This window comes from Epinephelus lanceolatus, chromosome 5, assembly GCF_041903045.1.
Source record: "Epinephelus lanceolatus isolate andai-2023 chromosome 5, ASM4190304v1, whole genome shotgun sequence".
NCBI lineage: Eukaryota > Metazoa > Chordata > Actinopteri > Perciformes > Serranidae > Epinephelus > Epinephelus lanceolatus.
Window position 1 is genome coordinate 35,412,165 of NC_135738.1, and position 26,599 is coordinate 35,438,763.

The 26,599-nt window shown below is 39.3% G+C and overlaps 2 protein-coding genes across 3 annotated transcripts in view; both read right to left on the reverse strand.

Moving 5' to 3' along the window:
- Nucleotides 1-10,103, reverse strand: part of plcg2 (phospholipase C, gamma 2) — a 41,531-nt gene extending 31,428 nt beyond the window's left edge. Inside the window, exons 1-2 of the mRNA XM_033635833.2 lie at nucleotides 9,929-10,103; nucleotides 1,099-1,290 (exon numbers count right to left, since the gene is read on the reverse strand). Coding sequence (XP_033491724.1) covers nucleotides 1,099-1,282 — 184 coding nt within the window. The 5' untranslated portion in view covers nucleotides 1,283-1,290; nucleotides 9,929-10,103. The remainder of the gene's footprint in view (nucleotides 1-1,098; nucleotides 1,291-9,928) is intronic.
- A 4,191-nt stretch (nucleotides 10,104-14,294) lies between these two features.
- Nucleotides 14,295-26,253, reverse strand: meak7 (MTOR associated protein, eak-7 homolog). Of its 2 annotated transcripts, XM_078168160.1 has the most exons (10): nucleotides 26,175-26,207; nucleotides 25,596-25,695; nucleotides 24,308-24,492; nucleotides 23,640-23,903; nucleotides 22,975-23,119; nucleotides 22,691-22,902; nucleotides 20,260-20,446; nucleotides 18,968-19,086; nucleotides 17,202-17,381; nucleotides 14,295-16,786 (listed from the first exon to the last, which is right to left on the reverse strand). In XM_078168160.1, the coding sequence occupies exons 3-10, from the start codon at nucleotides 24,476-24,478 to the stop codon at nucleotides 16,661-16,663; spliced, it is 1,404 nt and encodes a 467-aa protein (XP_078024286.1). In that variant the 5' UTR covers nucleotides 24,479-24,492; nucleotides 25,596-25,695; nucleotides 26,175-26,207; the 3' UTR covers nucleotides 14,295-16,660. The 2 variants fall into 2 exon arrangements, with proteins under 2 accessions (XP_078024286.1, XP_033491642.1); XM_033635751.2 differs by lacking the exon at nucleotides 25,596-25,695 and having other exon boundaries at nucleotides 26,175-26,253.
- Between the last annotated feature and the right edge of the window lie 346 nt (nucleotides 26,254-26,599).

A 26,599-nucleotide genomic window follows, 5' to 3' on the forward strand; every position in this document is an offset into this window, starting at 1 on the left:
ATAGCATGTTTAAAACAGCCTTTCCAAATCTTAAACACACGTGTGACTTTACATTTGGGCCTCAATATGGTACGGCAGTGATGACTCAACTACAAAACAGCTGAGGTGAGAATCAGTTTTGTCACATACTAGCTGAGGAAATGTGGGGAAGGAACTGACAACAGCAGCTTTCTCTCCTGCCTCTGAGCCGAAAGGCGCTGGAAACATAATTGCAGTAGTGCAGCTAATCAGTGGCTGATAGGATAAATGTTAAAATAAAGAAGAGTGAAATGGTGGATTGGATATGAGAGGCATATCAGTGCAGAGCCACTGTGCAAGTGGAGCTGAGGTGAATCCTTTAAGTGGCAACCATCACCATGGTGTATGACAGCTTCAAAGACATCTAAAGCAGCACAGCCCCAAATGCCCCTCTCTAAGCCTTAATATCTTCTCGATGGAACAATATTTTTAAGGATTCTATTAAAGAACAGTTTAAAGAATCTACTAAAATTGTGCTAATAAAAACTAAGCATTGAATCAAGTATCTATTGGCAAGCAGAGTTACTGCATTGTATAGCACTTGCACAACTAGTTCAACATTCAGCCACGGTGATTTCCGCTTTATTACATAACTACCATCTCATGGTAGATGGCACAAAACAGTCATACTGCTGAATGTATAATACAACTTTGCTATACACCACTAATTAAAATCACATTTTCTGCCACTGCAACATTTTTTCCCCAAGACTAATGAACACCGGCGGTGCTCAAGCCCCAGAGCCAAATTCTAATCAGTTCAATTGGACATTTGTGCCAAATTTGAAGTATTTCCCACAAGGTGTTCTTGAGATAGTGCGTTCACATAAATGGAATGGACAGCACAACCCAATAACATAATGCCTCCGTCCACAGCTGTCGCCAGCACGGAGGCATAAAAGCCATGCTTGAATTTGTGAGGCAGCCTACTCCTGACAGCGCCTTTTGTTGATGCCATTTCTGTACTGGATCTGGGCAGCCCTATACCTCTCACAACGGTGAAGAAATATTATTGCTGTGTTATGTACTACATAAACTAAGAAGACAATAATTATTATTATTATTCATTAATATACTTACAGACACCATCAGTTTTGTCTGCAGTGCGTGTCCATGCCACCTGCCGGGTCTCCATAATGACCTGCACGGTGAGTCGCTCCGCCTTCTGCCGAAACACCGTCATGACCACGCCCATCTCCAAGTCCCGTTTGATCCGAATCTTCTTGTACTCCGTCATCTCGCCTTGCTGCCCCCTAGAAGCCATCTCTGCAGCTGAGACAGAGCCACAGAGACACTCATTTACTGGCAACTAAAAATGTAGATTATGACGTTTTCTACAGTAACAACAAAATATTAGAATAACCTTCATGAAGCCTAGCTCATTCTGCAGGTTTTGTTTTGGAAATATTTTATCCCTCCCGTATTTCATAAGCTTTGAGATGTTGAACTCTTTAGACAGCTTTAGAGGGACACATAAAAGTAAGTTAAAGGTTCTGTATGTAACTTGTTTTAGTGACACCTCTCTCTGAGGCCGTTAACTGAACTTTAATTAGCATATAGCTTGTGCTCCCATGCACACACTCTGAAGCTGTGAACAGGCACCTGTGCATCAGCCAAAACTGTGTCAAACACAAGACTGACCATGATTACAGCCACTAACTGCAATGTTCCTATATTTCATTTGGATCATTGGCTCCATGACACTAACTAGCGTGCTGTTTGCAAATTTAATTATCAGCTGACATTATGAATTACCGATGTGATGTCCCTATAGAATAGCTATGTTATAGCTAGCTGCCTAAACTTAGCTTATGATTATGATTAGCTTGATGGACGCTCCTGCATCGCTCTTGGCTAGTAGTCAGCACACAGCAAGAAGGTGCCAGGTTCGAATCCTGGTTTGGTGCTGTTCTGTGTGAAATCTGCATGTCAGCATGGGTTTTCTCCGCGTTCTCCAGCTTCCCAAAAGACATACAGGTTAATTAGTGACTCTAAAGGCCCAGAAACACCAAAACTAAGAACTAGCAACAATGAAAGATGACTGTTGCGTCACCTCATATCACCTGTGTCTTGGCTGCAAAGACTACAGTCAATGCCCCACCAGCACGTACGTTCTGCACCTGTGTGACAAGAAATAACTTTCCACCCCAGTAGGCAGTCGGTAATTATCATTCAAAAACGGAAACCGGAAGACCGTCTTGTTAGCCAGTTAGCATATCAACAACACAATCCAATGCTGAAAGACAGTGACAGTTAACAGTAACACAAACAATCACAAAACGTATCTGCTAAAGAGCTTAATGGCTAAAGAAATAATAATGTTACCTTATATAACAAGTTTGTTTTGGTCTCACCCCCTCTTGACTTTAGCTGTTTGTTTACTTTCCTCATCTTTGTTTCTTGTCTTGTGCGCTGAGCTGAACTACCAATCAGAGTGATTTTATTCACTGACAGGTCTCACCATCTCTGACACCGATTCAACATGCTGAATTGGCTGAAAAAAAAGCCATCAAGGGCCGACAAGAGGTAGCAGTGCACCGTAATGGCTAGGGTGACAGATGCTTAACGACAGCCAGACAGCTGGGATAGACTACAGCCCCCCAGCAACCCTGTACCAAGAGAAACTGTTACAGGAAATGAATGAATGATGAATGTTTTCATAGGCCAGTTATTACTCCTTTTAATGAGTAAACTGAACTTCATTTGGAAAAACTGTCTGAGTTCCCTGATAAAACATATCTGATGCCCCGTGCTTACCAGGGACATATAAATTCCAGGGCCCTGCTTTCTCATCTTCTGGTATTTCTGTGTGTCCTTTCCAGTTGTTTGTCCTCTGAATTGTCACCCACATACTACAGCAGTATTATTATCACATGCAAATGTTAGAGCTCAGATCTTTATCTTAATGTGACCATGCTCTCCTTCTGCTTCAGTTCATTTTATTATTATCAGTCTCTTGTCGTCACTACAGTCACTTATTCTCTATGTCAATCATTTATTTTATACCAACAGTATACTGTATCTTCATGATTTTGAGGGGGAACGTATGATAGGCGTTGGTGGTAGGTAGCACGGGGTGCTTTTAATTGGAGTAGGGTAAAACCTGTTTCATCAATGGACATTATCTTTAGATTGGATAAACAGTTTAATAAAAAGGCACACCTCTACTGCAGCTGTCCCCACCATCTTATCAGCAAATGTGTGTCAGTAAATGGAAAACAATTCAGTTTCCTATGGCATGCTGTATTTTTTTAAGAGGATCAGGAATGTGTAGTTCAGTACCAGTGTAAGATAAAACGTTAATTAGAAATAGTGTTGCATACTTGTGGAGTTGAGGGTAGAGTTGAAGTTCAACCTGGCCCGTCACAATACCTAATATTTAACTTGCAAATGACCAGAGAGATATCAAAACAAAACAGTGCCACAGGAGGAGTTCTGTTAAACATATAAAACACCAATTAAAGGATACTGTGGAGAGTTTCCTAAAATATTTCTACACTGAAAGGCAAAGCCATTTACAAAGCCTATAAGCTGATGTAAATAATCGTTGGCACTGAGACCCCATTCTTTATAATTACATGATTAAAAAATATATAAATTAAGACCAGAAAGAATTCAGAAAACATGATTTGAAGTCTGTCACTATAAAAAAAGGTATCAGCATACCTTTATGTGCGGATGAATTCCTTGTTTAATTAGAATAAACATGAAACCACACGTTTCTTGTGTGAATATCCATTGTCTGCCTTAAAGGTATAGTTCGGGTTTTTGGACATGAAGTTGTGTGAAACACTGACCATCTGTAGCTCTAAGTTTCAGCAGGGAAAACAGGGAAATTGTTGTGTGATAATGTTAGTTAATCATTAATTTCATTTCAAAACACTGAGGACAGCTCTTTAGTTTTCATGTCTCAAGTTATTGAATATGTACTTATCATATTATATTCCATCATTAATATATGTGAGTGTAATTTAAAGGGATAGTTCGGGTTTTTGGACATGAAGTTGTGTGAAATGCTGACCATCTGTAGCTCTGATGTGACGGTGTCACTACTGTCAAAGAGCCTCCTGCTCTGAGAAATGGCCCGTAGCTTACCTGAGAAAAAGTAGTTCTTAAGATATAAGGGGGACACGTAACCAAAAGGTTTTAAGCTACAAAAAAGTATGCATGTGTTTTGTTAGACTATTTCAATAATTTTAAAACATCCCCGCATTACGTCAGACCTTGCTATCAATTGGGACTATTTTCTGGCCAGTATCATTCCGCTGTGCAGGCCCGCAAGACAGCACGCCAACAGAAATCAATAAGACAGTTCATCACCACGCCGTGCAGGTGCGCAGGATAGCAACAGCTAACGAAAACTTCATCGGCTGTTTCCAACAGAGAACGAGTAGGCTATCATTAGTGAGGAAGAAGATGTACTAGCCCTAGATATACCTACTACTACAGCGCGAACACAGCACATACATCTGTAACAGGAAACCGATGGAATTGGGAGCCGGCGATGTTTTTATTCCCACAGCTGGGGAAATCACAAGTTCGCACCATTTTGGTATTCCTCTGTTTACCTACAGCAGCTAACAAGGGTGTGTCGTGAGCCTGAGCCGTGTTCATGCTGTAGTAGTAGGTGTATATATAGGGCTAGTACATCTTCTTCCTCACTAATGATAGCCTACTGGTTCTCTGTTGGAAACAGCCGATGAAGTTTTCGTTAGCCGTTGCTATCCTGTGCACCTGCACGGCGTGGTGATGAACTGTCTGATTGATTTCTGTTGGCGTGCTGTCTTGCGGGCCTGCACGGCGGAGTGATACTGGCCAGAAAATAGTCTCAATTGATAGCAAGGTCTGACGTAATGCGGGGATGTTTTAAAATTATTGAAATAGTCTAACAAAACACATGCATACTTTTTTGTAGCTTAAAACCTTTTGGTTACGTGTCCCCCTTATATCTTAAGAACTACTTTTTCTCAGGTAAGCTACGGGCCATTTCTCAGAGCAGGAGGCTCTTTGACAGTAGTGACACCGTCACATCAGAGCTACAGATGGTCAGCATTTCACACAACTTCATGTCCAAAAACCCGAACTATCCCTTTAAATTACACTCACATATATTAATGATGGAATATAATATGATAAGTACATATTCAATAACTTGAGACATGAAAACTAAAGAGCTGTCCTCAGTGTTTTGAAATGAAATTAATGATTAACTAACATTATCACACAACAATTTCCCTGTTTTCCCTGCTGAAACCTTTACCCTTGTGAAGGGACTTACCCTCCTGGGATTACTACAGCCTTATTCAGACTAATTAATTTCCTCATACCGATGCGGCGGTGGAAAAAAAACACAAATACTGTGCCAATAAACCCATATGTGTTCCATATGTGTTCATGTCATGCATGCACAAACATGCCTGCTCCAGGAAAACCAGTGTTTATATGGAACAAAGATGTGATGAGCCACTGTACTGGATTTTAACATGTTGGAGTGTCACTCCTCAGATACACACCGGAACACTCACCCATATACACTGAAGGAATACATATGTATACACACAAATACACACACCTACAATTTCTCTGGTTAAGCCAAATAAGATCAAATATTGGGGGATTTTGATTTACTTTTGTGTTAAATGACATAATCACCACGTCAAATCTGCATTGACTGCATGAGATTAAATAGCAAATTAGAGATGAAGCAGAATGGCTCCCATTGGTTAAATTACACGGGTGTGACTGTGAAAAGGCCCGTGGAATAGATGATATAGTAGTTAAAGTGACAACAGAGTGGTCCAGCAAGACTTTTTATATTTTGTGGGGTAAACCAAAAGTTAGTTTCAACTACAGTTATGTACCACTTTTAAGGTATAATGTGGTTTCAACATGGACGATTATCATGCCATGCACATTTTTCCTTTTTCTTTTTCTTACGCAGTCTTCTATTGAAAAAACTTTCAGGTTTCAACTATAATAAAGTGTTTGTTTAACCCCAAAAATCGTTTAAAGGTCATTTAAACTGATATTAAAAGCAGTTTTATACTATACCCAGTGAAACCATGATATTTTCTGTGACGGTTATCATACCATGAATATTTTAGAAAGTTGCAGCCCTAGTTTCACCACAGTTTACTGACTGCAACCACATGTCAGTGAGGTTTTTGTTATTTTAGATTAAAGTCAATAGTAAGCTACAGTAACTGCAAAAGATATTCATATGCATTATCAGTATTTACCAATCAAAACAGCTGTAACCAGTTCATTACAATTTCTTAATTTTAGTAAATCCTAAAGCTACTTTCCTCTGCTTTTTATATAATTTTAAAAAATTATATAAATTTGAGAATATAAAAATTGAACATGAAGATGGAGAAAAGAAACACTGACCTGAAATAAAGAGGAAAAGAGAGCTGGGGTGCCTTTAAAGAGGACCTATTATACATCTATATTTTGTGTCTTAAATATAGTGAAGGCTGTTCATATTAAAGGATGCCTAAGTTTCAAATAATGTGAGCATAAAACCTCAGATTTACTACCGTTCTGAATACTTTGTTTACAATGTTTACTCTGGCTACAGTAAAACATCATAGTGTGACGGATTACTTTATATGGTCATCTGCTCCAGACACACTACTTCAAGTGTTTACATTATGTTGCTTACACTGCTACATGTAGCTACATGCTAACATCAGGGAAACATGTCATCTTAGATGCAGATGTTATTAATTTCTCCCTGATTTTGGATCATATTCCCGCTAAAACATGTCTGGTTGTGTTTAGAAGCTTCTATTGGTGATTTTTCATGACAAAAAGTGCCACTATGCTCTGTTACAGTCATTCCACAACTGCAGTGATGGTGGGTACAGAGACAGCGAGATATGGTAGATCCATAAACACTGACCAGGGGGAGCAGACTGGGCTTTTTCAGGAGGAGTTCTTAAAGAGACAGGCGTTAAATGGAGCCTCCCTAGACAGAGGGTGAATACAGGTGTTCCAGCACAGACAGTATAAGGAAAATACAGGTTTTTTTTACCATTAAAGCACGTAAACATGTTCTAGGTACTGAAAATACAAGTATGAACCTGAAAATGAGCATAATACTGGGTTCACAATGGCCGTGGAAGTGCGCCCTTTGTTAATTATTGCACGCCTGCCCGTCAGCAGTCACCTGGCCGTTCACACCATAAGCTCCAGTTCTCCATGCCATGGGGAGTAAAAAATAGAAATCAACATACAAAAAATGAATCAAAACGGTTCAAAAAGATTTTAAAAGATTCTGACAAATTGTGTGTGCAAACTCTTTTTTGCTGGATGTTAACATTGAAAATTATCATGTGTAATGCAAGTAACACAATAATCTCACAAAAACCTCACTGTTGTTGTTTTTACATCACATGTACTCTCACCGCTCTGGTCAACATTATTTCCAGCAACAGCAGCCAGCTATTTTCAGCTAAAAGACGATCTGCCTGGCAACAAACGTCAAAAGTTTTGACAAAGTAAAAAAAAAAATAGTTGGTGAAGTCAAACAATCAAACATTTAGCAGCTAAAGAGGCAGATATTTTTCACAGAAGATGGTGGAGACCAAAATAGAATAAAAGGAGAGTGTATTACTAATTGAATGAATGTGACTAATGTGAGAATGAATAATAATAGTGTTCCAAGTGTTAGTGGGCCACTGGTTATCATAACAAGACAACAACCATAACAAGACAAACAACAAAATTATAAGGGGATAATGCCCCTTAACACAAAATTCGTATTGTATTCTTTTATGGACCACTGAGTCTGCAATAAAGACATGATTGATTGATTGATTGATTGATTGATTGATTGATTGAATCATGTCAGGGTTGTTGTGTCTGTCAGTTTGTTGCGACATTCTTTTGCCTTCTGTTGGCTAAAAATGGATTATTTCAGCTTTGCCAGAATTCTAAGTTCAGCAGGGGTCATATTCCTCCAGTCTCACCAAACACCTCACTGGTAGCTAACACTACAAGCTCATTCTAATGACACATTTAGAAACACAACTTGAAATTATCTGGAATTTTCCATGTCTACAAGTTAAATGAGCAGACATTGCTGAGCTGATATGGTTCCAAACAACTGTGGCCGTTCCACCTTCAGAGTCAGACTTGAGTCAAAAATCTGATGTCTTTAGACACAACTCAAAAAAATCAAAGTAGGGGCGTCAGTGGCTTAGTGGTAGAGCAGGCACCCCATGTATAAGGCTGTTGCCGCAGCAGCCCGGGTTCGAATCCAGTCTGTGGCCCTTTGCTGCATGTCATCCCCCCTCTCTCTCTCCCCCTTTCACGCTTACCTGTCCTGTCCATTAAAGGCAAAATGGCCAAAAAAAATATCTTTAAAAAAATCAAAGTAGAACCCTGCCTCTCGCCTGATGTCAGCTGGGATAGGCTCCAGCCCCCCCGCGACCCTCAAGAGGATGAAGCGGTTAGAAGATGAATGAATGAATGAAATCAAAGTAGACTTGTAACTCGACATTCAACACCAGTGAGTCATGACCTAGCTTGGACTTGAGCCTTTTGAATTGAAAACACTTGATACTTTCCCCCAAGTGAAAAGATGTTTTTAAAAATATGTTATTTAAAATGTGTGCCAAGAATGAATTCATTTTCCTACACTCCCTGAATCAGCTGAGGTTAACATTATTAATTTCAAGGGAGTCCCCACATAATTCCCCAGATCCACCTTGCCTGAACAAATCCTACAGCATCCAATCAAGATGCAGGAGAAAACCATGAAGAACGACCATAACATTACTGAGCGCCAGTTGGTCAAAAAAAAAAAGATCCCAGAAATAATTTAATTTCCATACAAAAACTACACAGTTTTTAACAAGAAACTAACTGCAGTGTGCAAAATATGCAGGTCAAAAAGTACATATGGAGACACAACAACCTCCAGTAATTGTGTTTAATAAATAAGCACACATTTTAAAAAGCATTCAGGATTTAATATATTGTTACTCTATTGTTAAAATGGCATCAGGCTATATTTGGTGAAGAGACTTGTTTAGGACTTGAAACTCATTAGGACTAGGGACTCGGGACTTGCATGGGACTTGAATGAGAACACTTGAGACTTACTAGTGACTTGCAAAACAATGACTTGGTGCCACCTCTGTCTATTTGTCAACAACATGAAACTTTAGAGTTGCCTACTGTTAAAATTTAGCTTACTAGTTCCTGGTTTGCTTAGCAATACCAGATAAAGGCTTGTACTTGGAGTAGAGCCAGTTTTTAGTTTAAAACATTGTCAAAATTATAACATTTATAAATATAATTAATATATTAATATTAAACTCTATTTTAGGTAGGTGGACCTTATAAACTGACAACTGAATGTACAGCAGCCTTTAGCCTACAACAATCTAAATTAAGATTATGTAAAATAGTTGTGCATGACAGTACCCCTGGCTAAACCTTCTTTGTTCAGAAGGAATTACTATAAATAACATGAATATTAAAAAAAATTCTCAGTAACTTAGCACATGGTGGCATAATGAGGTGAAAAGGCTACCTTGTGTCACCATGTTGCACTTGGTTATTATGCTATTTTTCTTGATTAACCTATTTTCCTCACTCTTTCAGCTAAATGCTTTCCAAACGAAACCACCACCAATCAATGATCTAAGTGTGACGGTGGCTGCAGCAAACACCAAGCTGTTTGTGCAGTAACAGCCGGTGTAACCGATGTGACAGTGCAGACTGAAGGACCGACTGCTGTGAGCTGCACCGAGCTGCCTGCTCCGACACACATCATCTGGAGCCCTGCAGATATGCTGCCGGTAAAAGGCGGACTTCCCCTCTGCTGATTTAACTCACACCACAGGCTGTTTAACACGCAGACCACCAAAAAGAGATTACAGTAACAAAAAATACTTACCTTACAAGTGAGTTCGACTCTTTTCAGCTCTGCAAAGTTGCCGCTTGTTTTCTATCTGATCATGATTTGAAAGTCATGTAAGAAGCTGGAGAGGATGTAGAGTGTTGACAAAAAGGCCAGCCGCAAAACGGCCAGTTCCTCTATCTGTGTGTACAAGGAAGTAAAAGTTAACTTGCATTATAGGCTAAGCCTACAAGTTATAAAAAAAAAAAGGACCGGAAGCAGGGACGGTATCTATGCAAACTACACTGTGCAAGTGGCATCGGACCAGAGATGATTTGAGCTGTCACTGTGACCTGTCAGGGTGAGGACTAATGCGTCTTTTCAAAATAAATGCTTGGAGCTTAACAGGTTGTACTGAGTGTGGAAACGGGCTCGCAGTCCGCTGTCTCTGATGCTGAGTGCAGCAGCTTGTGGACGCAGAGAAAGCTGCGCCATCTTAAATAGGCTACAATCCATCAAAATATGATTGACAGGTGCAGAAGTTTCTCACAGTGAGCTGCGAGGACTCCTACTTGTCAATTAAGGTGGTCCATAAGGTCCTTATATATGGAGATAGATTTGTCTCAATATTATTTGTGCGAGGAGATCGACAATCTGTGTGTAAATGTGTAATCTGTAAATATAGAACAACTCCCACAAATACAAAAAAAAGATTTGTAAATTTACAATATTTAGTAAATATAAAACAGATCTGCAAACACACAACTTCCATTTTTATTTAACAAAAAGTGTGTGTGTGTATATACAGTACAGGCCAAAAGTTTGGACACACCTTCTCATTCAATGCGTTTTCTTTATTTTCATGACTATTTACATTGTAGATTCTCACTGAAGGCATCAAAACTATGAATGAACACATGTGGAGTTATGTACTTAACAAAAAAAGGTGAAATAACTGAAAACATGTTTTATATTCTAGTTTCTTCAAAATAGCCACCCTTTGCTCTGATTACTGCTTTGCACACTCTTGGCATTCTCTCCATGAGCTTCAAGAGGTAGTCACCTGAAATGGTTTTCCAACAGTCTTGAAGGAGTTCCCAGAGGTGTTTAGCACTTGTTGGCCCCTTTGCCTTCACTCTGCGGTCCAGCTCACCCCAAACCATCTCGATTGGGTTCAGGTCCGGTGACTGTGGAGGCCAGGTCATCTGCCGCAGCACTCCATCACTCTCCTTCTTGGTCAAATAGCCCTTACACAGCCTGGAGGTGTGTTTGGGGTCATTGTCCTGTTGAAAAATAAATGATCGTCCAACTAAACGCAAACCGGATGGGATGGCATGTCGCTGCAGGATGCTGTGGTAGCCATGCTGGTTCAGTGTGCCTTCAATTTTGAATAAATCCCCAACAGTGTCACCAGCAAAACACCCCCACACCATCACACCTCCTCCTCCATGCTTCACAGTGGGAACCAGGCATGTGGAATCCATCCGTTCACCTTTTCTGCGTCTCACAAAGACACGGCGGTTGGAACCAAAGATCTCAAATTTGGACTCATCAGACCAAAGCACAGATTTCCACTGGTCTAATGTCCATTCCTTGTGTTTTTTGGCCCAAACAAATCTCTTCTGCTTGTTGCCTCTCCTTAGCAGTGGTTTCCTAGCAGCTATTTGACCATGAAGGTCTGATTGGCGCAGTCTCCTCTTAACAGTTGTTCTAGAGATGGGTCTGCTGCTAGAACTCTGTGTGGCATTCATCTGGTCTCTGATCTGAGCTGCTGTTAACTTGCGATTTCTGAGGCTGGTGACTCGGATGAACTTATCCTCAGAAGCAGAGGTGACTCTTGGTCTTCCTTTCCTGGGTCGGTCCTCATGTGTGCCAGTTTCGTTGTAGCGCTTGATGGTTTTTGCGACTCCACTTGGGGACACATTTAAAGGTTTTGCAATTTTCCGGACTGACTGATCTTCATTTCTTAAAGTAATGATGGCCACTCGTTTTTCTTTAGTTAGCTGATTGGTTCTTGCCATAATATGAATTTTAACAGTTGTCCAATAGGGCTGTCGGCTGTGTATTAACCTGACTTCTGCACAACACAACTGATGGTCCCAACCCCATTGATAAAGCAAGAAATTCCACTAATTAACCCTGATAAGGCACACCTGTGAAGTGGAAAGCATTTCAGGTGACTACCTCTTGAAGCTCATGGAGAGAATGCCAAGAGTGTGCAAAGCAGTAATCAGAGCAAAGGGTGGCTATTTTGAAGAAACTAGAATATAAAACATGTTTTCAGTTATTTCACCTTTTTTTGTTAAGTACATAACTCCACATGTGTTCATTCATAGTTTTGATGCCTTCAGTGAGAATCTACAATGTAAATAGTCATGAAAATAAAGAAAACGCATTGAATGAGAAGGTGTGTCCAAACTTTTGGCCTGTACTGTATATATATATATATATATATATATATATGTTAGTGTGCATAAAATGCAAATCTGCAGGCACAGAATTGAGATTCACAAATTTAAAAAAAAACAACAACAACTGGATTCACATATATCTATATATATATGGAAGGTATTCACAAATATGTTTTATTCATTTGTAAATTAATTAAATGTATTCACAGATACTTTTTATTTGTGGAATTCATTTGTGTGTTTGCAGAAGCATTTTATATTTGCAATAGGTTTTTGAGTTTTGAATTGTATTTATTTATTTATTGTGAATTAACACATGAATATTGAGATGAATCTCCATACTTCTGATAATTATTTCATAACTTCAATTAACTAACAATCCCAGTTATAAATTAAAAGGTTAAAGTAGAAGACAGGATGCAAGGATATGTTTTACTCTTATCCATCATCACTGTTGGAAGACGTAAAAGTTGCTCTACCACAGTTCAAAACAAACCTACTCTAAAAAAAAAAAAAACTCTTGCTTTCAAAACCACACTTGAGTTGAAGTGCAACAGTTGTGTCCGCATGATGTACTTAAACTAAAACTATACAAAAGTAGAAATACTTATTATGGTGCAAAATGATAAGTTATGTTTTTATATATTAGTGGAATATATAGATTGTGTCATACTGTGTATACAGCATTTTAATGTTACAGCTGCTCATTTGAAGTACTTTACAATGTTGGGTTGTTTCATCTACAACAGTAGGCCTACTAGTATAGTATAGTATGTACAATATTTCCCTCTGAAAGGGTTAACATGGGAATACTTAGGTAAAGTACAAGTAGCCTACCTCAAAATTATACTTAAAGGAGAACCACACCCATTTTCTGTTTCAGAATTCAAAACACTGCATTAGAATAAAGCTCATTTAAACATATTGTGGGTCCACAAAATTTATTGTCTATGCAGCAGTTCCAGAACTAATACCCTATGACATCACAAGTTTGAGACTCACTTGTCTGGTTTCTGCCTCTGAGAGAGAGTAGCTCATGTTCAGAAATATTGATTGAACTTTCCTCAGCCAAGGAAATAATATACTGTAATCTTTAATTTAGGTGGTGTTCCCCTTTAAGTGCAGTGCTGACATGTGGTTGCTGGACAGTAACTCTTAACAGACAGAACATGAAGGTAACAACAAACATAATCAGATCTTTTAGGGGCTACTGGGTAAAAAAATGTCCTTAGACGAAATAACTGTAGATGAGGGTAGCATTAGCAGAGAAAGCAATGTATTCCCAGTTTGCTCAATACTTGCTTCTGGTTTATAAATCAACTCAATTCTATAGGATCGAAAGACAAAATGGTTGGGAATCACCGATTTAAAATATGAAAACAAACAGTTGGGGGTCTCTGACATGAAAAAAGGTTGAGAAAGGTTTTTAAAAAGATTAAATCAAGTCCTCAGAACAGCAAATACTATAGAATTAGGAGAGACAACCCAGTTTAAGAAACAGTTAAGCAAATGTGACCATTAAACGTAATGGAAAATACAATTGTCACAACTATAGAAATAGGAGCATGAATAGCAGCATGTGTGCAAATTAGGATGAGGAAAATAAATGCAGATCATTGAGAGACAGGGAAAAAATATATGAATATAAACACCACGTAATGCACAACATCTGTGCTTTAGCATCCCATTGTTTTACTGCTTACAGGATATTTCTGCTATCTTATTATTAGCCTATCAGAACAAGATAGTCATAGGCATAGATATAATAGGCCTCTAAAATGCCATAAACTGTATGAAAAGAGCTATACAAATAAAGTTTGATTGATTGATTGCTATATTAAGGGAGAGAGGGTGACCATCTCTACCATATATGCAGTTGTTGTAAACAGCATTTTATCCAGCCTTGGCTGAATAAGTTTAATGAAGAGCAGATACTGTAATGAGGTCATCCCGAATTCAAATGTATTCACATTTCTGGGGATAAATAATAAAATAATTTTCTTACACAAATATAAAGACAAGTATAAGCCTTCTTTATTGAGCTATGACCACCATGCCACTGTGTGAATTTGCTGTAAGAGTATAAAAAAGATTTGCATGTGTAACTTGCCTCTGTAATTTGCATGATAGGAGAAGAGAAGAGGAGGAGGTGGATGAATAGAGTTGCCTTTCAGTCTCTGGGCAGGTGCCTGTGTACAATTGAGATGTCAAAGTGGAGACCTGGTCATTTATGTTGATGCCAACATTTAACAACATTTTTTACAACATGATGAAATGAAGACACACTGACTAAGCAAAATGTCCCAGTTCACTCAACTGAGAATCACAAGTGAAAGTAGGTGCAACCTCCAGGCCCCATCTTACTTTAGTATGAGCAGCACTGCAATAATGTATTTACCACACACACACACACACACACACACACACACACACAGAAATATCTCCATCAACTTTAAACAGTATATTCTACAATGACTGAAATTATTATAAGAGGCAATAAATCTGTTGCCATTGCTGTTATACAGTGTTTTCAGTTGGGCAGCACCTAGTTAGACTTGCTGCTAAAAGCAACTGGCAGAACTGTTCAATAAATGGTGACATACAGAATCATCTCTGCACTGGACCATGAGATTCTGTTACATTCAAGCCCTAATAAACTGGCCTGCATCTTCAGTATAGTTTATTACCTGTTGACTTTGATGCAGTTTCTCAGTCTCAGTTGTAAAATCATGAACAACTTAATGCAGTAAGACAAGCTCTGTGAGCTAGAATGAAGGTTACGATACTGTAACCCTAGCTCTATTAGCACAGGCAGAGCCCTCTACCTAGGGGTACTGTCAATATGCTGCTAACTAAAGAGGCTGTCGGATGATGATGGATAGCCTTGGTGTGTCTCCTTATACACTGTGGGGTCCACACATATCCATGTCGGCACGTCCTGATTGGCCGACAAATGCATGCTTGTGATGGGAGGAGTATTACCAAAGGAGTCCAGTAGAGGTCAAAGCCTGTGCTTATAGCACAAAGGTTACAATATCGTAACCTTTGTTCTGTCTCTTTTATTAATTTCATTTATTCATTATTGTTTCATTAAGCTTATCCAGTCAGTTTGAGGAGGGATCAATTATTAAGAACCCCTGGTATCTGAATAAACAGATTGGTCACTGGTCACATGTTCTCATACATGTAATGGCTCAGAGGGTGGACCATCTCGATAGGCCTGTGTCACTTTTTGTCTCCTAAACCTGAAGGGTTTTTTAAAATAGTAAATAAAAACGATCCTTTAAAACCAGATCTTCAGTATAATTCACTGTATTATTTCACTGTTATACATAATCAGTAACAATGTAACTTAATGTTACGTTGGGCTTTCTTTCCTCAACCTAATACTTCAGTCAGTCGTTTCAGTAAAAATCATGTGGATGCATTGCGTTTGGTTGAGCTAGGCTTCTGCTGAGGAAGAAACTGCTCCTACTGCCTTTTCTCTGATAGATTTTTCTGATGTATTACTTGAATACTCACTGAAAAAAGTTTGCCTCTATCAAATACCAGTGTAGTGTGGTGGAAATAAGCGTTAACAAACCAATGACACATTGGTCCCTTTCACACTGATAATGAAAGCTTGCTTGATGCCCGCACACTGGTAGCTTTCTGTTGTGTGTGAAGGGGTTAGATTAGACTTCACAGACCACTTATAAGCTGCCTTTAAACCTAATTAGGCCCTTTTAGCCTGGTTTATGTTGTGATGACGTCTTCCATAGCCAACACCATGTTTGACAGCTGACTGGTGTAGAATGACTTCTGTGCTTTGTGTAATTAAAGGGTAACTTCTGTATTTTTCAATCTCAACTCCGTTTTCCTATGTTTTGTGTCTAAGTGACTGTGGGAACAACAATTTTTGAAACTGATCCAGTATTGAGCCACAGCGTAGCAGCTGGCAGCCGCAAAACAGGCTGCACTGTAACCACTTTGGGCATTTCTGCATTGTCAATTTACGGCCAGTAAAAGTGCTTGTTTTTGCCACTGACAGGCTCAGAGTATTATTCTAAGTGCCCACAGTTGCCCATTAACTTTTCACCGTAGCCTGTTTTCCCACTCTTGGTCAATATTGGACCAATTTCATTAGTTACTGAGACAGAACGTGGGAAAATAGGATCCAAGTTGAAAAATACCAAAGCTACCCTTGGAAGAAGTTGCATTTTGTTGTAAAACAGTCCAAACTGAATAAAAGGCAGGGAATAGAAATCTGTTATCACTCTATTGTATCCTGGAAAGTGTCTTTAAGTCCGCTATGTCAGATGACAAAATCATGCTTTTTGATACCAGGTGGACTGCAAGTCTTTATAAGTTAAGACTGTTTTGGTCTAGTTGCCCCTCATTACTCCTGGTCTTCCTCTGGCTCCCTGAAGCCCTGACTGTGCAGAGTCTTCCCCGTCATCTCCATTATGGCCTGGACCTCTGGATCCATATGCAGGACACTCCTCTTGCCCTGCCCTTCCTCGCCCTGAAAACATACAGAAATACCAAATTTAAGTCTTCATATTCTAAAGGAAACAGCTGTATCGTGTCAAAAAGCCATAATGTAAATGAAGTTCTCTATTTGTGGTACAATTAATTACATGCCTGATGTTGCATGTTCTCCTTTGCCTAAATTCTAAAAAAAAAAGAGTGCAGAGTTTTGTTGTGATTTTACTGAATATGAATTTCAGTGTGTGACAAATTGTTGACCTGAAATAAAAAAAACTGGTCTGTTCACCCTGTCTGTACTGAAAAAAGGCATTAAAGCACTTTGTTGCTGTCATACCCAGTCTCTCCCCTTGTTTGCTGTCTGCCTCTATTGTGTCTACTATCAAATAAAGGCAAAAAAAAAAGTCCAAGAAAGAAAAAATATTAAAATGAGCAAGTATTCAGACTCTGACCTCCTCTGGTTCTGGAGGTTTTCCAACCGCCCACACTTCCATTGAGTCAAGGGTGAAGTCCTCTTCTCCAGAGAGCTGAGGGCTGCCGTAGGTGGTGCACTTCGGCCGTGCACGGCTATGACCTCGGCCAAATTCACTGTCCAGCCAAAGTCCGAAGTAGCCGTGCTGACCGCCCATACCCTGATGAAGATCGCAAAACATAAACACCACGAGACAAAAAGGCTGAAGACAAGTATTTATTAAATTAAATCTTAAATATCATTGAAGTCTTGGTTTTATCCTGAAGTGGAAATACTGTTTATGGAATTCAACTATTAATATTTTGTGAAATCAAACATAAAATTGACATATTATGTTGTGTTAAACATTCACTCTCCTTTTAGCCCTGTTTTGGTCCCCATCAACTTCTGAGAAAAGCTAGTCTCTAACTGTGTCTGTCTGCTGTTTGGTGCTGGGCAGGTAGTATACAGTGGGTTTATCAGAGCTTTATCTCTGAAAACAGCTGCCTGCTGCTGCAAACAACACAGATGAGAGTGGAGTTACAGTCAGCCCTTGGCGGATAATCCTGTGCAAGTTTGTCACTACAATTGACCACTGTAACATGAGACATAGTTACTAGATTAGTGAAACTTTAAAGGGATACTTCGCTGATTTTCAACCAGCCTTGTATCAAAACAATGTGGGTGTTAGAATGTGAGAACTGTGGTAAACTTTCATCCATGCTGCCTATTTCTTGCCTAAAATGTTTTAGAAACATATTTTAATGCTTTGTTTAGTTGAAATAGCGAGAATTTGTGAACTTAAGTGAGCACCATACTGTCTACTGCACAGTGAAAACAGAGGCAGAAAAAACTTAAATGATAAGTAAAACTAGGCAGTGCTGATTAAATATAAACCAAGATTCTGTTGCTGCATTGCCTATTTCTGATTTTTCAGAAACATGTTTTGGCTTACTGTTTAACTGTAACACAAGATCGTTTTTTGACAAGTTTGCATTAGGGGCCGTACACATGCCGCGTTTTTTGCACCCTCAAATTCATTGTTTTCAATGTAGACGCACGGCAGCTGCGCTCAAACACCAGAGCAACGTCGTCGCGGCGGCTGCGCTCTGAAATAAACCGAGCTCAACTTTTGGAACGCAGCAGCATGCACTGCATGTCATGTGACATGGAACAACCAGTCAAAGCCGACAGATATCTTTCCCTTCTTCTGTAAATATCAGTCTGTGATAACTACAGAAAAGTTGATCATTTAAGTGCAGGGCTACTAAGAGCCTTCATCTGTCCCACGGACGATATGTCCACACTCTTATAAACAGCACCTGGAGGAGGATTAGCTCTGCACTCAAGATTTCAGGTAAACAGGTTTTGATACGGTGCTTGTTAAGGTTGCTTAGCAACCTCAGACGAGACCTGCTGCTGCACTCTTGACAGCTGGCTCAAAAAAGGCACAAAAGTAGCACCCAGCGCCCGACCTCACATTTCCAGGCAGTTAAAGATGCGGCATGTGTACGGCATCTTACATTACCCACCAGCAGCAGCGTTTATTAGTCTGGTGCGGCGTCTGGTAGTTGTAGCTTTTCTACTTCTTGAGCAAAAGCAAATGCCACAGCCCCTTTTCCTCTGTTTTCTCTGGTCATGTAGCACCAAATTCAAAATTATTTGCGTCTTTCTAATGCACAGACAGTCTAGTTTTATTAAAGACCTGATTAATTTCATCTTAATTATGGCCAGGAGTTCCTCTCTGTAAAACTTATGCAGTCTCACCAGTCCGTTGGGCATGGTCTGCTGACTGTGGTTGAGGTACATGAAGTGTTGGTTGTATCCTGTTGCTGTATAAACTCTCAGTCTGGGGAACACAGTGAACAGGAAGCATCTGGAGTCACCTGCACACAGACATATATACAAATTATGAAGATCTGAGAGAAAAAGTCAAGTGACAGCCCACACTATTCAAACAAGTAGTATTACTTCCTCAATGTGTCCTTTTAGCAGAGCTGAGAAACTGGTGCTAATGGTGGGGATCACGTTACAGGACAGTTAAAAAAAGAAAAACCCCTCTGCCCCCTTTTTGGGAATTTTGCAACATATAACTTGAGATGACACATGATTTTATTTAACATGTCATCTCCGTTTAGCCCAACGCGCTTATTTCCTATCTATTCATTAGCATGATATGCATATCAGAAACACAGCATTGTAGGCTAGACAATGACATACATGCTACAAAGACATCTATCATCAGTAGCTCAGCTTTACATTTTTTGTTTGTTTGTTTTGTTTGTTTTTACACAAATACTGTCAAATACTGTATGCCACAGATGTCAGGGAGGTATGAAGGTATGACAAACTAGATACCACACAAACCCTCTAAAGTGATGTTGAAAATCTGGAAATTCCATCAACTTAATACAACTTTTTCATTGCAGCAATTTGATATGTCAAACACAGGTGTAATTTAAACATTAATAATGGCCTTACAGTTCCAGTCCACCAATAATGTGCACACTGGCATACTGATGCACCTACATGTAACTGAGCCATCATTAATATAATTCTTTACACACAAAAAATGCCTGCTGTGAAAAAGTTTTATAGGGAAAATACAACATTTTTTTGTAGTAAGTTCACAACCTTTCGTAATCCTAAGGCTAATGTTGGTGCCACACCATATTAGCATTTGTATAATCCTTAAAATACATTTAAATTAATCTTTAGCTTTGAATGACTTTCAAGTAAACATAATACTGAACAATATTTAGTTAAATACACTGATTAAAAGTCTGAGGGTGCACCTTTAACAGCTAATATACTATGCAAGCTCTGACTCTAATTTAAGGTACAGTTATATTAAATACCTAACACAGTATTTCAAATGCTACAAATTGTTGGTTCATTTGCAAACATGAAAGAGCAAGTCATGTAGGCTAATGCTACTGAGTTTGCTGTAAAATTGATGAAGGCAGCTGGTAAGCTAGAGATGGTATTCATTAAATATTAAATAGCACATTACATCTACATCATACAACATCAAAGTGCTGTGGGATCTCTTCTCTCACCCTGGAACTGAGGTTTGACCTCCCAGGCATGGGAGGCAAAGCCCCCAAAAACATGCCCCTTTGTGTCTTTGATGAGCAGCAGGGTGGGTCCGCAATTTGTCAGTCCGGTCACCACCCTGGTGAAGCTCTCTCCATGCAGCTGTGTGGAAAACACAAGTCTCCAGGGGGCATTGTAGCTGTCTGGCAACTGGAGAGATTAACACAGAGATGTGCAATGACAGTGTGTGGAAATATCATTGTGTAACAGCGGCATGTGAATGAATGAACAATTACACTTTTATGTGATCATTTATGCTGCCTATATGTTATTGCTTAAAGTGATTACAGAACGACTTCACCCACAAAATGATCATTTGCATATCAATTACTCACCATATGCTACCTTGACATTGTGAAGAAAACTGCTTCCACAATGCACTAAGAATCCAAAAACGGAGAAAATTCTTGATGAACTGAAGTAAAGAGGTGCCACATTTAACAACAGCAAAACTATACCAAAAGATCTGTTTACATCTTTTACATCTGTTTTTGGATTCTTCATATATCATGGAGGCATGCAGAAAAAAAACGTTTTCTTCCTGATGTCAACATAACACACTGTTAGTTATTGAAATACAAATGGTCATTTTTGAAGTATTCCTTTAACCAACAGCAAACCAAAAATGATGTATTATGCGTACAAATCAGCATTTCTGTTTATTCTTGTGTCCGTCTTTTGCCTTTCATTGTGAGGCTGTTCATGATGTCTGACATAGAAAGGTGCCATATAAATAAACACTACTACTACTACCACTACAAGCAGCCCACAGGACCTTTGTTTGAGTTTTAAAAATGTACCAATTCTAAATTTAACTACAGGAAATGAGAAAACCATGAGGGCTGATTTGTTTGCCAGGAAGTTGCAATGTCATATTTACAGTAAATTTTGAGAAGAAGTCAAAACCATGAATAACAGTAAAACTCATTTACCATCTTAAAACACAGGCATGAGTTGCACTGATGAAATAGTTAAAGTCATGGGAGGAATATTAACGATATGGCCTGATGATGTGCAAAGCAAAAGGTTTACTGTTTATGATGTCACTGTGGGAATAACAGTGACGTCTGATGAATTGTCTGCAGCTGTAATAAAACTAGATGACAATGAGGTAGGTGGAACTGATCACATTACTGCCACACAATATGATGGAAAAACCTGTTCCTCATGTTCCCACATGATTTATTGGGTTTCTAGTTAATGCCACTCTACCTTAGTCTTTGCTCTCAGTACTGTTGGTTCCCGTTATAGAAATAAAACAGGTCAAATTTATAGTAGTTATAATTACATGACGACAGCCCTGCTTGTGTTTAGTCTAAGGTGTTTGAGAGAACTGGCTTGTCTTTTCAAAGGAATCAAGCGGTGGCTGATGGTATAAGTATAGTGTTAACCATGGAGCAAAAATAGAACTTATATACAATACACATTTTCCAAGTTTTACAAATGTAGGTAAGGTTTTGTGAGGTAAAAAAAAGTGTACTCTTACGTCTGAATGTTTGTGTACAACAAAGTTAATTCATTTTATACTTTTATAGTCAACTCTAAAACATAATCATTATAAACAGATTTATACTACTCTTAAGACAGGATTTTACAGTTCTGGAAAGTTATTACAGGATACAGTTATTACAGTTATTACAGGCATAAGGAGGTTGTCTTTTTTTTTTTTTTTGTTCAATGCAAGGCTCAAGGCAGTTTGAGTGAAGCCTCACAATATCAAACTTCCTTTACTGCAACATTATGGTATAAGCTACCAGTTTCACATGATTACAGCGGGTGAATAGTGGCTCCTGTCACTGGGACATAAGTGGGATTCAGGTTTTATGTGGTGCACAGCAGCGACTTACATGCCTTGGCATATGTGAAAATGTTGTCCTATGGAAAGTGGTTCATGCCTCTGGAACACGTGACCGTTATCATGTGCTTTATGCCAGCTGAACAAAAGCAAAGTACTCTACTTTCAAAGTGACATACCATTGGTATATGCTGATAGAAATGGGGATATGTCAGTGGAACATGAGTGACTTTTTGTTTAGAAGTACCATAAGTCAGCAGAACAGCTGCAACATAATAATAATCAACAGTGACATGCCACTGAGAATCGACTTATGCCACTAAAGCAACAGTGGCCCACCTGCTGATATTTGGCTCTTCTTTCTCTTTCAGTCTTTCTTTCTGTCTTTTGTTATTTATTCTTTCATTTTTCCATCCCCAATAATGCAGAAACACAGAGACATTGCTCCTGATGGTGGCAAATGTATGAACTCTCTTAAAAAAATCAGCTGCACTATGGTTTTGGAACTTTCACCAAATAAATGCTCACACTGAGGAAGGAGTGAAAATCAGCTTGGTCATAGTCGACCAATACAATGCCGTATACGTTTGTATAATGACCTGTGGCGCCAGAAACATGAGGACAGGAAGGTCCAGCAGACACCTCAGCTCTTTCCAGGGTGTCTCCCTGCAGGGGGGCAGCAGGGTGGGGGCCAGCCGGCTGCTCAAAGACACATTTAGGCCCTCAGCTACCAGCATCTCCAGGTATAATGACACCTGGGAGACCCTGAAGATCCAGTCCTCCAGACAGGAAACATCACAAGCTCCCTGATCTGAGAATTGAAACAGGAAGAGGAGATCAGTCCCATTTTCTTACTGTTAATATGTTCAAATCATTTGTTTACCTGATGGTTTGAGTTCAGAACACATCTGCTCTGCCAGGAGTTTGACACCCAGGGAGCCATCACCCATTTTCTCTGGCTTCCAGGCCTGCAGGCGCCCTCTGTGGACCAGAATCTGAACTACAGCAGAAATCAGGTCTTGGAGGAACTACAGAGAAAGGTTAAAAAAGGTCAGAGCAGGGTGTCAGTAAGAAGGGATGGAGGGGCAGAGTGAAGGGAGGGTTGTGACCAATAGTGGGAGGAGCAAACAAAAATGGTACTCCAGTAAAAGTATTGTTACTTGATAATTACTATACCTCAAGTAGAAGTAAAAGTAATCATAAAAAATAACTACTTGAGTTATAGTAAAAAAAAAACTATCATGTAAAAAAATATCTGAGTAACGACAAACTTACATGCAATTTATTCAATCTATGTCTCACATTCAAACAGGTCCTCCACAAGTAATGAATGTGAACTGCATGTTAATTGATCCAGAACCAGACAAATTACAAAGTACAACAAAAAAAATTGTGTCACTAGCACAGCGGAGCGGAGAGCCACCTCCGAAACGCTCTGCGGCACATCTGTTGAAATCACAAGCATGTGACAAAAGAAAAAGTAGAGAAGAAAAGACATACCACAGAATCTGACACATTATTTTCTATATAATTTCACCCTCTCCTTACCTCTGCTACCTGCTCACATGTGACAACCGCTGCTGCCCCTGCTCCATGCTGAGACATGGCCAAGACGAGAGGAGCCCGTTCTTCTGCGGTGCCCCGCATGGTGTCTGCTAGGAAAATGACCAACTGCTCTCGACCTACTCCAGAAGCAGTGGGGGTGCTGGTCTTCCCAGAAGCTGCGGGTGCTGCCATTCCAGGGTCAATACGACACATGCACTGGTAGATCCTCCTCACCATGGAGTCTGGCGCCAGGCTGCCCATCGAAGACTGGGACAGACAAAAGGAGGAGTCGATTATACACTGACAGATAAACTGATAAAATACAATGGACTGAAATGACATTTGCTCAGTGGAACAAGAGCATAACATATAGTCAGAGTTAAAGAAACAAAGCATGTTTCTGAGAGCGTATTCCTTCTGCAGGTATATAAAATATGTAAAACTACACTAAGATAGAAAGAACAATAACTGGAAATTAAATGCAAAGGGAATTAAGGTCAAATATATTTATCTCTGAGTAAACATTCAGTGCAAAGATAATGAAGCAGTAGAAAGAAAAACAAGCACATAATCTTTTTTAAATCACCAATAATATTTGTTCCTGCTAAACAGGTGGAATGACTCCTACATTTGCTAATTATTCAGTTTATTTACTGCATTAACAATCACACCTGCAGCATCTCGAGCGTTAGTGTCTTCCCTGCTGGTGTTTTCCCTGGGGCCCCTGAAGGGCCACCAGCACCGCCCTGAAGCCTGTCGAAGACCCCCTCAATCACAGGCCGCTCCTCGGGGCGGAAGCGGGTCAGCCGCTTCTGCACCACCACACTCTCTGTGTTACCCATGGTGCTCTACACTCCTACACAAAGTATGGAAGAACAAACACGCTGATGTCATTATGTTAACATGCAGTGGGGTACACTTAAAGGAAAAATCAAAAACAGAATGCATACTGTGATCTCAGTATAATCATTGTATATCATATTTGCACATATCTAAAACCACAAAGTTGGCTACTTCAAATGGAAATGACATTGTCAGGACTTATAGTGATGATATTATAAGTCAGTTTTGGAGTTAGACACTCAATAAACAACTGACTTTGTAGGCTCATAGAAGTTTGACATCAGTGTCACATCTGTTACATTTGTGACATCAGTTCCAACTGAATTCAGCAATTTGTTGTTGTCAGTCGTTCATAAAATGGTGCCATATTCTAGCAAATTCATTGTTGCTGCTGTATTCCTTATTGAGTTCATAAATTATTCAGTGCTTCCCCATCCTTTTTGGCATGTGGCCACATTAAAATGAAGCGATATCTACTTCTGACCCCTCATCATAAGTTGTTGCCCTAGTGTTCATTCACACCTAGATTGTTATACTGAGAGGAGAGGTTGTCGACAAGCAGCGTATGAGTTACACTGATTTGTAACTTGAAACTGCTTTATTCAGGCTTTTTACCAGTTTAAATCATAGAGTCAGTTTGTTTTGAAGAGGAAGAGACCTCTGCAGATAATCCGACTACTGCTGAAAACCTCCTCAACTTCTGTATCTTGAATTAAGGAAGTACAAGGTGAGCAAAGATAAGCAGGTGGTGGACGAGTTCCCCAAACCGACATGCCAAACAGTGTCGGAGATACACTCATTTATAAAGTTCATCTACTTAATTCAGTGTTTTTACCAGTTTTAATCAGCTGATGTGTTTGTTTTGGAAAGAAATCTCTGCAGATAATTCAGTTTCTGTAAAAACCTCCTGAACAATGAACACTGAAGGAATCCTAAGGAATCCATTTCAAGAAAAGCTATTCTCTGCTGCCTTGCCACATGTAATTGTAGTCAATTGTACTTTCTGTATTTGGTCTGTATTCTCAGTTCAAAGATCATGAACATGATCACATGACATTGCAATCTGAAATTTACTGTTGGATGCCACCAAAACCCCTTTAATGTTACAAACTTTACCTTTCATCCTTTATATTTTTTCATAATCTGTGTGACAAACCCTCAGATGTGTCTTGTGCCCCTCTGGAGGGTCCCAATCCTCAGATTGGGAACCAGTGATCTAGGGAGCAGATTCAGCATGTTTCACAGTCTGTATGCTTTAGCTTAACTGTGTAATGTTATGGTTAATGATTTATCGCCATTAACTCTTTCCTAGGATTGACCCATAACCAAAATACTGTACTAAAATTCAGCCAACCTTATGCCACTGCACTTAAAATTACTTCCATAGTCTTTAAAGTCCAAAAGATACAGCAATAGTATCAAATATAGCGTTAATGTGTTAAATATTTTTAGTGTTGTTTGTCACAACGTTTAGTTAAAGACGGCTGGTCCATAAATGTCTCGGTGGTTAAATTCCAGAACTTCTCATCTTGACCCTGGATGATAGGCTAACGTTAGCTAGCAAAGCACAGCATTACTACTTTATCCTTACACAAAAGACTGTACATGAAGCGCTTTGAGTGTAATGAAAATATAACGTGCATGATGTTCTCAAAGCCAACCAACTTCAAAATTATCGCTAAATGTGTCGCTAACCTTTTAAAGAACGGCAGGTAAGCTTTCCATCTTGCACACAGTTACAGAAATTGTAAACTTCCTGGTTCATTTATTGTAGCCAATCAAATGAGGGGAACGTTCGTCTGCTTCATTGTGATTGGTTCATGGTGTCGGGAGGCGGGGAGGATTGGACGATGCTTAGAAGGGGTGTGTTCATTAACGCAACGGTTTGTAAAATTGAAATTGACATATAAAATCAATGGCGTTTTTATCTTTCTGTCAAACGCCTCTGCTGCAGTATTAAACCGCAAAGTGCAGTTAAGACAGCAATCCACCAGAAAGACAGTGGCTACATGACCATAGAAACGAAATGTATGTGTAGAAACTTATTAAAATTTGAGATCATATAAACTGCCACTTTACTATCATTGTGTTACCAAAATATTACGAAAATATTACCTCAA

Excerpts from the sequence above, each read along its gene's own strand:
- meak7 (XM_033635751.2), bottom strand. The coding sequence starts at position 24,478 with ATGGGTAACACAGAGAGTGTGGTGGTGCAGAAGCGGCTGACCCGCTTC. Across the intron at positions 19,087-20,259 it reads GGTCAAACCTCAGTTCCAGG|GTGACTCCAGATGCTTCCTG; the intron begins GTGAGAGAAGAG and ends GTCTGTGTGCAG. Across the intron at positions 17,382-18,967 it reads AGACCATGCCCAACGGACTG|GGTATGGGCGGTCAGCACGG; the intron begins GTGAGACTGCAT and ends GATCTTCATCAG.